Source organism: Pongo abelii, chromosome 7, assembly GCF_028885655.2.
Source record: "Pongo abelii isolate AG06213 chromosome 7, NHGRI_mPonAbe1-v2.0_pri, whole genome shotgun sequence".
Classification (NCBI taxonomy): Eukaryota; Metazoa; Chordata; class Mammalia; order Primates; family Hominidae; genus Pongo; species Pongo abelii.
Genome location: NC_071992.2, coordinates 10,476,717 through 10,488,597, shown reverse-complemented (window position 1 = coordinate 10,488,597; position 11,881 = coordinate 10,476,717). Strand labels below are relative to the sequence as shown.

General features: G+C 36.7%; 1 protein-coding gene across 1 annotated transcript; it reads right to left on the bottom strand.

Moving 5' to 3' along the window:
* Positions 1-947: 947 nt before the first annotated feature.
* LOC112134719 (beta-defensin 130B-like) lies at positions 948-8,348 on the bottom strand. Its single transcript, XM_024251645.2, has 2 exons — positions 8,291-8,348; positions 948-1,129 (listed from the first exon to the last, which is right to left on the bottom strand). Exons 1-2 carry the CDS (start codon positions 8,346-8,348, stop codon positions 948-950), a joined length of 240 nt encoding a protein of 79 aa, XP_024107413.1.
* Positions 8,349-11,881: the final 3,533 nt, after the last annotated feature.

The following is an 11,881-nucleotide window of genomic DNA, read 5'->3' as shown; positions in this document are numbered from 1 at the left end:
CCGTTCAAGAGTGATTCTGAGAAGATATAGAAAAAGTAATGACTAGTGTTGAAGAAACAGATCCATGAAGATGAGATTAGAGTTATTTTAATAGACTCCTGACATCTCGTCTGCATAGGGAGATAACCCATCCTCCCCTGATTCATCGACCATAAGCTTTGTGGTAAAAAAAAAAATACAAACCCTTGAATTTTGTTTGTGGGGTAATTTGGCCTCATTCTAGATGTTTTCCATCTTTGTGACACTCATGCCATGTCATATTCCTGGTATCCTCCCGGCTCTTTAATTTTCTTGGCCCCAGGAAATGGAGTTATCTGATGGAGAGTTTGGAAAGAACTAACCAGGCATGCTGAGTTAGCAAATCTTCAGCTCTACAGCTCCTTCTAGTGAGCCTACTTGTAGAAAGCAGGTCTTCTTTCTACTTCTCTAGGGACAGGGGGCAGTAGAGGGGAGACCTGCTTCAAGTGCTGGAATGACTGGAATGGTCATGCGCCTAATTCTCAGGTGCAATGTTAGCAAGGTCATATGACTAGCAGGCTTTAACCCATATTATCTAAGTAGGTCTCTATTAGTAATGAAAATGGTATTTGTTCAGAACTGGATGAGGAAGAAGACTGACATTGCACTTCAAATAATCAAACACTGCCTACTGATACTTCATGTTCTTATTGTTTTACATATTTAACATTTTTATATTTTTTTCTTAGAAACATATTTTTATAAGTACCTGTAGGGTACGAGATTCTTCTGTTATTTACTTTATTCTTATAGTTCTTAAGAGGCTTGCATGTGCATCAAGAAGCAATGCTCCAGGAGGCAGTCAGTACACGTGGGATTAGGACAACATTTATTTCCAGTCAAGGAAGAATAAGAAATTGGGTTAAACAGGAGTCTGCAAAATTTATCCATCCATTCTGGAGTTCAAAAGGCTTAACCTTTGCTCCCACCTAAGGAGATTTTCCTTCGGGAACCGGAGTTGGATAGGGCTCAAATATCCACCACCTTCTACAACATTTTTTTTCTTCATTACATATACCAATGGTATCATCTAGTGTGCTGCATAGTTTGTCTCTGCACACCCCTTTCAAAGCAATACACTGTTTTTGTCCTGGAATAACGCCAGTCTTTCCTACACAGGAAGAGATTTAAGAACATCATTAATCACTATTGAAAATATACATAAAACAATAAACCCCCAGAAGAATGGCTTTGGGATAGGAAAGAAAACATTGTCTGTATGAAAGGATCAGACCCGTAGAGAGAAATTGTGCGTTTTTATGGGAAGGGAGCTAAGATTGTAGATTATATACACCTTGGAGGAAATAGGCCAATTTCTAAAATCCTTTAAAGGGATTGTCCTCCCCCAGCGCAGTACATTTTGAAATGTGTGGGACCATTTGCTCTTGCCACCATGCCTAGGGAAGGTGTCTTTGGTATTTAGCAGATAGCACAGCATTGCTAAATTTTTCACCTAAGGAATTGTCTTGCACCAAAAACCAACAATGCCACCACTAAGAAACAGTTTCAAAGGAAGTACGTGTCCCTCCAAGTTCCCACCTGTGCATACATCATCCCTATCAAATGGTTCATGTTCATATCTTCATCTCCTTTCATAGAAAGCCTGTCAATCCTTTAGATTTTATCTAAACTAATTTCCTCATTTCAGGACTATGTAAGAAATACCTTTCTTATGTTGTTCAATACCTCATAGATAGATGGAGGGAGGGATGGATGGATAGATAGATAGATAGAAAAATAGATAGATAGATAGATAGATAGATAGACAGATAGATAGACACCTGGAGAGAATTACTCACAGAGCTAAAGGGTATTTTCCCTTAAGTGTATCCACATGTTCTCTTAATTCATCTGGTTGTTGAGAAGCATATTGCTAAGGGTGTGCTCTAATTCAGTAGTTCTCTCTATGCTTACTATCCTTTCTCTTGCCTTCTGAGCACAACCATAGTTTATTTTTCCTACTGTATATCACTGCAGATGTTATATAAGAAAAACACTTTTGCTGATGTTCATTAACAGACGTTAGTTCCTGAACCATCCTGTTAACACACCTGGATCTTATTTTGTTTTTACTGTCCTCTAATATACTACCTCTGGCTTCTTTGCTTCTGTAGATGAGTAACAGTTTGGTGGCCTTTTCAGCTCTCAATCTTTTTGCTGCTGTTTGTTATTGTTTTGTATTTAAACTAGGCTATCATTATTGTTTCTCTACTCTGTAGAAATAGATCCATAGCCAGAAAAACCAATGCAGCCTTTTGGAACTGAGTGCTCACAACCTATGCAAGATTGTCTTCTACTCTTGTTAGAAGCTTCAACCTAGTGCAGTCTGGTATTATACTCTACTATCAGACTAGCAGTTCATAAACTCAGGGTTTCTGTGCAGCAAGAGAATATCATGATGTGGGAGTTGAGTAATATCTTGTAATAGTCTCTCTTTTTTCCAAAACTATTGTGGAAGAGAAAGTGGCTGTCTTTCAGAGAGAGACCTGAAGTCTCCCCAGCCAGTTGTGGAAGGCGCTGGTTCAACTGCATTGTCTACACAGAACACAGGCTTCATGCTCAGCAGCATAGCAGACCTGTTGCTAGCTGTTGGTCTTTTCCCTGATAACTTCATCCATACATTTAAAATCTGGCAGCATTGTCAGACTTTTTAAATGAAGCTAAAATCAGGGGTTATTAGTACTGGGAAAGATATAGTAAGAGGCAGAGTATGGTATCAAGGAGGCCTATGCATGTGAACTTAGAGGCATCCATGCAAAATGAGGTGGAATGTGAATCTTCAGCTGAAGCCAAAAGAGTGAACTTCCTCCCAATAGGATGCATAACCCACTATAATGTAAAGTTCAGCCTACTGACAGAGCATGTAGCCTAAGACAGTGCCAATTCCTCTATTTGGGAGATGTCCCTTGCTTCACTCAAAAAGAGTGGAACAATTCATCCTACCAGTGATGTGTTTCTTGCTACATGGGAAGCTTAATTTAAGGAGGTATGCTTTGAACATGAAGTCAAAGAGTTATAATCTCCCTTTTTACCGATGACAGTGACATATCATCATGCCAAGGGCACTAGTTTAAGTCAAAAAGATAAGATTAAATTACTTAATTCATATTCAGTTTCATATTCCTCATTCATGAGGAAGGAAATTTCTTCCCAGATATTCACATTTATTTTCAGACTTATTGACAGAAGTATATACATATAGAGCAAAAGAAGAGAGGCACTCTCTAATACGCTTTAGAATTTATTTGACATTAATATGTTATAATGGTTATATCACATGGCAGTTGAGGAAAGGATGCATATGTAATAAGTGCCTTTGGAAAAAGAAACAATTTAGATGTTCACTTCATATTATATCACAACATTAATTTCTGTGGATGCAGTGAGAAGGACTTAGAATCACACTGGAAAAGACCCTTAATAGTGCATTCATCTACTTTCTAAAAGGATATAACTTTCTTAGCCTTAGAACTCATCGAGTCAGTAACTTTTAAGTTTTTTTTTGGGTGATGTAGGGGATTTAAATGGAACAGGCTCTTCCTGGAACTTTATCAATCAAAAAATAGAAGTGCAGTTTCCTTTCCTCTACATAATGTGAGTTCAAGCTGCCTTCTGCTCCTGTCCAATGTCGTGTATTTAGATATTATGTTATTCTCCACAGTCAGTGTAAGAAGAATGCTATAATTTTCTGAATTCTCAGAGAGCTAATGCAGCAATCCAAGATTTATGCCATTCTAACCTCTTTAGACTCATATTCCCAGCATATATATGTATGTTTGTGTGTACATATAAACCTATATGAGCTATTCCAATTTTTTATAGGATACCATGGATTCTTTTTGGAATAAATATAAGGATATATAAAAATATATATTCAAGTAGCTATAACTTAATATTCATCAGACATTAAGCTGATAAACTAATATTTCAGATTATGTAGTTTCTTTGGAGACATTTTTTCAAGAAAACAATAACTTTTTTACTTAATTGGATTTTTTTGGTGTAAAAATGTCTTTAACAAAACTCTTCATGATCTAGCCACTCAATTTTTCTTAAAAGAAATTTTATGAGATAAAAGTTATATAGGAGTTATAAAATTTCTAAGATTATCAGAATGCTTCTAGACACCTGATAAATTCTACATGCCCAACAGTCACAGCAGAGATTAAGATCAGAATTTTTGGAGTGTGGTATTATTAAATTGTATAGACAGCTCAGCAATTAACTATTCAGTACTAAGAGACCACACAAAACTGATAATGAAATTCCTATTTTTCGACCTGAGTGTTCTGGGTCCCACTTCATAATGTGTCCAAGAACATCTCAATATGCACAAGTAAGGTATTTTGACCTTTACATATGGTTTTAATATCCTCTGATCACAAGAAACTTGGCTATTCAAAAGTGATTCCCTCCTGTGCAGAATTATAGGACCTTCATTTAATCCTTCTTCCTGGTATAACTGATTTGGAAGGAACAAAGAAGGGCTGATATTTGTATTCCTGCAGGAAGATGTCACGGCTTGAAAGGCAGGCCTCTGAAGGATTCTTGTCATATTTGTGGGGAGATTAACTCAGCTTTCAACCTCAAATAACCTCTTGTTCTTCATCTTTTATTTTATTGTGGTAATAACACTTAAAGTGAGATCTACCTTCTTAAGAAATTTTTAAGTGCTATAGGTATAATATTGTATAGTTGATATTTAGAGCTTATTCATCTAATAAAACTGAAAACTTTTACTCATTAAATAGCAACTCCCTATTTCCTCCTCCCTCCCCAGTCCCTGGAAACCACCATTCTGCTACCTGTTTCCATGAGTTTGACTATTTTAGGTACCTCATATAAGTGGAATCATGCAGTATTTGTCTTCTGTGACTGGATTATTTCATTTAGTATAATGTCCTCCAGGTTCATCCATGTTGTCACATATAGCAGAAAACCTCCTTAGTTTCCTCAATCTATAATTAGAAGATTTGGAGGAAAAAGTCTGGCAGAAATCAGAGTTATCATTTTTGTATGCATATCTACACCTATGGATTGATGAAAAACCACATTGACCCAGATTAAAGAGATTGGCTTTTAGCTGCAATGTTGCTACCACCTATGTGATCGGAGTAAAATCACATTCTTTATCTGTACATGGGTTTTATTATCTAAAATAAAAACAATTGCCACTACATTTTATTTTAATTTGAAATTATTACCATCATATAATTTCATATCAGATGTCACTACAAGTGTATCTGACCTCAATTGTATCTTCTGACCAAAGCTGAGAACCAAATGAGAATTGCATAAGCTCCTTCAGAAGGAGGCAATCATATGTGAGGTGGATCACAACATGTCCACAGATTAGGTAAAGATCAAACATTTGAGTAGCTTTGATTGCACTTAAAAGAATCTCAGAACTGGAACAAAACAAGAGTGCCCTCTCTCACCATCCTAATCAACATAGTACTGGAAATATGAGCCAGACCAATCAGCCTTTTGAAATAAAACGTATCCAAACAGGAAAAGAAGAAATCAAATTACCTATTTTTATTGATGATATTATTCTACACTTAAGAAACCCTAAATATTCTTTCAAAGACTTCTGGACCTGATAGACAACTTTAGTAAAGTTTCAGGATGCAAAATCGATGTACAAGATCAGTAGCCTTTCTATACACCAATAATGTTCAACCCGAGAGCCAAGTCAAGAATGCAATCCCATTTACAATAGCCACACAAAAAGTTAAATACCCATGAATACATTTAACCAAGGAGGTGAAAGATCTCCACAAGTGACACTACAAATCACTACTGAAAGAAATCACAGATGACACAAATAGAAAAATATTCCCTGCTGTGGATTGGAAGAATCAATATTGTGAAAATGGCCATACTGCCCAAAGCAATTTATAGATTCAGTGCTATTCCTATCAAACTACCAATGACATTTTTCACAGAATAGAAAAAACTATTCTAAAATTCATATGAAACCATAAAACAACTCAGACAACCAAAATAATCCTGAGGAAAAAGAACAACACTGGATGCATCATCCTACTTGACTTCAAATTATACTATAAGGCTACAGTAACTAAAACGGCATGGGACTGGTACAAAAGCAGACACATGAACCCCTGGAACAGAATAGAGAACCCAGAAATAAAGCTGCACATTTATAACCATCTGCTCTTTGACACAGTTGACAAAAATAAGCAACGGGAAAAGGACTCCCTGTTCAATAAATGGTGCTGGGATAGCTAGCCAGCCATAAGCAGAAGAAGAAAACTGGATGCCTATCTTTCACCATATACAAAAAATTAACTCATGATGGATTAAAGATTTCAATGTAAGACCTCAAATTACAAGAATCCTAGAAGAAAACCTAAGAAACACCATTCTAGATATTGGCCTTGGGGAATAATTTATGACTAAGTACTCAAAAGCAACCGCAACAAAAACAAAAGTTGACAAGTAGAGCTGAATTAAACTAAAGAGCTTCTGCAGAGAAAAAGAAACTATTAACAGGGTAAACAGAAAACAACAGAATGGGAGAAAATATTTGCTAACTATGCATCTGACACAAATTTAATATCTGGAATCTACAGGGAATTTAAATCAACAAGCAAAAAACAAATAAAGTGGGGAAAAGACATGAAAAACATGAACAGATTCTTCTCAAAAGAAGACATAGAAGCAGCCAGCAAACACAAAAAATAGCTCAACGTCACTAATCACTAGAGAAATGCAAATCAAAACCACAATGAGAACTATCTTACACCAATGAGAATGGCTATTATTAAAAAGTCAAAAAATAACAGAAATGCAGATGAGGCTGTGGAGAAAAGGAGTGCTTATACACTGTTGGTGGGAATGTAAATTAGTTCAGCCACTGTGGAAAGCAGTCTGAAGATTTCTCAAAGAACTTAAAACAGAGCTACCATTCCACCCAGCAATTCCATTACTGGGTATATCGTCCAAAAGAAAACAAATAATTCTACCCAAAACATACCTGCACCCCTATGTTCATGACAGAACTACTCACAATAGTAAAGACAAAGAATCAACCCAGGTGCTCATCAATGGTGGACTTGATAAAGAAAATGTGGTACATATAGACCATGGAATACTATGAAGCCATAAAAAAAACAAAATCATATCATTTGTAGCAAAATGGATGCAGCTGGAGGACTGTAAATTAATGCAGAAATAGAAAACCAAATACTGCATGTTCTCACTTATAAGTGGGAGTTAACATTGGATACTCATGGACATAAAGATGGGACATTGGAGACTACTAGAGTGGGGAGGGAGGAAAACAAGGATTGAAAACTATTTGGTACTATGCTCACTACTTGAGTGATGGGATTACCATCATGCCCCAAACCTCACATCACAAAATACACCAACATAACAAACCTGCACGTACACCCCCTGAATCTACAATATAAGTTGAAATTATTTAAAGAAATAATCTCAGAGATAAACGGAGGAAGAGATCTTTGTTCACTGACCACACACTTTATTTTGGGGGATATGAACATCCCACTATTAACAGTGGAGATAATAATTTTATCATATCTTACCAGGATCTGGATGAAACACTCTGAAGATGTTTGATTCTACATTCCCTTTTCAGTTTGATTCTACATTTTGATATTTAAACTTCTGAATCATGGACCCTAAGGATGCAACTAAGAGTCTTGAAGTGTTTTCTGTATTATTTGTCTTATGCTTAAAATTTTGCCATTAAAGCTTCATGCCACTGTTTATTCTTTTCCAAATTCCCTTGCTAACAAATTTCTATTGGTCTTTTATAATTTGGTGCAAAATTTTCTTGTTAAACTCTGTCTTATTTGCCTAACTGCTACCCTTCACAAATATTCCTCACCAACAGACTCTACATCACTTCCATTCACTGCCGAGTCTGAACCAAGAACTGTCATCTTCACTCTCCTTTTTGGAGAATGAAGCCTTGGTGACAGCTGCTTGCTTTATTTACTAACCTTTAAATCACATATCAAAGCTTCTATACCCCAACTCTATTTCAGCCCCATTTTCTAATTATCGAGCTCTTGAACCCCAATTTTCTGTTGAAAGAACTCCTTCTCCTGCTTCTCAATTGTGGCCTCATTAGTACCAAAGAAGATAAACATGTTGGATTTCTGAATTCCTAAGGCTGTGAATTGGAGTCTGAGTTAGGATGGCCACAGTGTAATTATCTCAGTAGACCTCCTCTGGTCTAGGCGTCCCAATAGACTTCTACAATCATTCACCATCTTACCTTTTGGTATTAAAGTCACAAAGAGGAGGAGAACAGAAATAAGGGAATGGAGTTTCATGGTTGAGTGCCCAAGAGAGAGGTGAGTGATCAGGGCTGGTGGAACACAGGGGCTTTTATTTAATTCTGGGGGTCTGAGATTCCTCTTGGTCAGTGAAGCTTAACAGAAAGGAAATAAAACAGCTTCCGTTGGAATATTTTCAAACTCTAGAGTCTCTAAATTTGGTGACAAATTAACCTAATTGTAGGAAACCAGATGGCTAACCCTTTCCTTTTTCTATGGCTCTCAATTTCACCAGAGGTTAATTCATACCTTTAGTTAATTTTCTTCCTTGAATGGGGCCAAGAAGTAAGGCCATGTGAGTACAGAACATCCTTATCGCAAAGTCCTAGGGCTTGTAAGGGAATATTTCCATAATACACTGTTTTTGTGTGTGTGTGTGTGTGTTTTTTTACAAGAGGGGCAAGAGTATTGTCTAAGGTCCATTTATGAAAAGCTATTTTTTTTTTTTTTTTTTTTTACTAAGTTAGTCCTTAAAAGAGAGGCTGTCACTTGTGTGAGGTGTTCTTTTTTTTTTTTTTTTTTGAGATGGAGTCTCGCTCTGTCGCCCAGGCTGCAGGCTGGAGTGCGGTGGCGTGATCTCGGCTCACTGCAAGCTCCACCTCCCAGGTTCACGCCATTCTCCTACCTCAGCCTCCCCAGTAGCTGGGACTACAGGTGCCCACCACCATGCCCAGCTAATTTTTTGAATTTTTAGTAGAGATGGGGTTTCACCGTGTTAGCCAGGATGGTCCCGATCTCCTGACCTCGTGATCCGCCTGCCTCTGCCTCCCAAAGTGCTGGGATTACAGGCGTGAGCCACTGCGCCCGGCCCTGAGGTGTTCTTAATCACATCTGAAAGGTGGATACATTTAATTCATATTGAAAACAAATATTTTTTCATCGTTATTGATCCTTCGTATAATTATCTCATACAACAAGACAAGTAAGATCAGGAGAGTTGAAAGATAAAAGAGTAAAGTGTGCAGCTCCTGTCAAAAGACTCTGAGCCTATAGCTTAAAGAGATTCCCCTAACCTTTCACCCTAACCCACCACATAGCAACAAAATATTGAAAGCTTAAGAGCATGCCTTTAATCAAGAATCAATTCATGAAAATCCAACTAACCCAAAAAAATTTACCTTCTGTTCAATTCCTTATTGGCGTATTTCCCTGAATCGATATTTTTTTAAATTTGTAAACTTTTATATATGGTGTCAGTCTTTTTGAAAAAATTCTAGATACATATTATATATAACTTTTATATAGCTTTTATTTGACTACTTTTGATCATTTTCATGTTAGCTGATGTATTTATGAGGATTTGCTAATTTATTTCTTCATTAATAATTTATGCCTTAATAATTTTAGGTTTGCATAAATGTTCCAAAAGACTAATATTCAAAATATTTTTTGAAAAGTAGAACAAAGCCAGAGAATTTAGACTACCTTGTTTCAAGACAAAGCTACATAATGAAGACACTGTGACACTGGAATAAGGACAGACCTATAGTTCAACAGAACATAATAGAGAGTCAAGGATAAGACCATCATATGAATGGTCTGTATATGGGTAAGACCATACACATTTATCCATGCTCAATGATTTTGACAAAGGTGCTAAGTAAAGTCTTTTTTTTTTTATGCCCTCATTCTTGTTTATGTAACTCATTCAAGTGGTTGGTGTGGAGGTTTGTTACATGGATAAATTGTGTGTCCTGGGGGTTTAGTATACAGATAATTTTCCCAAGTATTCAGCATGTTACTCAATAGGTAGTTTTTCAATCCTCACCCTCCTCCCACCCTCCATCCCCAGGTAGGACTTAGTGTCTGTTGTTCCCTTCTTTGTGTCCATGTGTATTCAGTGTTTAGCTTCCATTTTTTTTTTTTTTGAGACAGAGTCTTGCTCTGTTGCCCAGGCTGCAGGACAGTGGCTTGATCTCGGCTCACTGCAACCTCCGCCTCCCGGGTCCAAGTGATTCTCCTGCCTCAGCCTCCTGAGTAGCTGGGACTACAGGTGTGTGCCACCATGCACAGCTAATTTTTTGTATTTTTAGTAGAGACAAGGTTTCACCATGTTAGCCAGGATGGTCTCAGTCTGCTGACTTTGTGATCTGCCTGCCTCAGCCTCCCAAGAGCTTCCACTTTTAAGTAAGAATATATGGTATTTGGCTTTCTGTTTCTGTGTTTATTTGGTTAGAATAATGGCCTCCAGCTGCATCCATGCTGCTGCAAAGGACATGATTTTTTTCTTTTTCATGGCTGCATAGTATTCCGTGGCACATATATGCCACATTTACTTTATCTAGTCCACTGTTGATGGGCATCTAGGTTGATTCCATGTCTTTACTATTGTGAATAATGCTGCAATGAACATACACATGCATGTATCTTTTTGGTGGAATAATTGATATTCCTTTAGATATATACTAAGTAATGGGATTGCTGTGTCAAACAGTGCTTCTATTTTAAGTGTTTTCAGAAATCTTCAGACTACTTTCCACTATAGCTGAACTAATTTATATTTCCACTAGCAGTGTATAAGCATTCCCTTTTCTCCAAAGCCTCACCAGGGTCTGTTATTTTTTGACTTTTAATAATATCTATTCTGACTGATGTGAGAGGGGATCTTATTCTGGTTTTGATTTTCATTTCTCTAGTTATTAGTGATATTGGGCATTTAAAAAAATATGTTGGGTGTCTCTTTGGATGTCTGCTTTTGAGAAGTGTCCATGTTTTCCAAATTTTTAAATAAAGGTTTTAGTTTTTGCTTGTTGATTTAAATTCCTTATAGATTCTGGATATCAGACTTTTGTCAGATGCATGGTTTGCAAATATTTTCTCCTATTCTGTAGTTTGCTGTTTACTCTGTTAATAGTTTTTTTTTTTTCCTCTGCAAAAGCTCTTTAGTTTAATTTGGCTCCACTTGTCAATTTTTGTTTTTGTTACAGTTGCTTTTGAGGACTTAGTCATGCATTATTTCCCAAGGCCAATGTCTAACATGATGTTTCCTAGATTTTCTTCTAGAATTCTTATAGTTTGAGGTCTTACATTGAAATCTTTAATCCATCTTGAGTTAGTTTTTTGTATATGGTGAAAGGTAGGCATTCAGTTTCATCCTTCTACATATGGCTAGCCAGCTATCTCAGCACCATTTATTGAACAGGGAGTCTTTTCCCCATTGTTTATTTTTGTCAACTTTGTCAAAGAACAGATGTTTATAGGTGTGCAGCTTTATTTCTGTGTTACAGCAATCTTTATCTCTGGAATAGAGATTCTGTTCCGCTGGTCCATGTGTCTGCTTTTGTACCAGTCCCATGTTGTTTTGGTTTCTGCAGCTTTGTCATATAGTTTGAAGTCAGGTAGTGTGATGCCTCCAGTGTTGTTCTCTTTTGCTTAGGATTACTTTCACTCATCAGACTCTTTTTTTTTTGGTCTCATATGAATTTTAAAATAGATTTTCTAACTCTGTAAACATGTCATTGATAGTTTGATAGGAATAGCACTGAATCTGTAAATTGCTTTGAGCAGTATGGCCATTTTAAGAATATTGA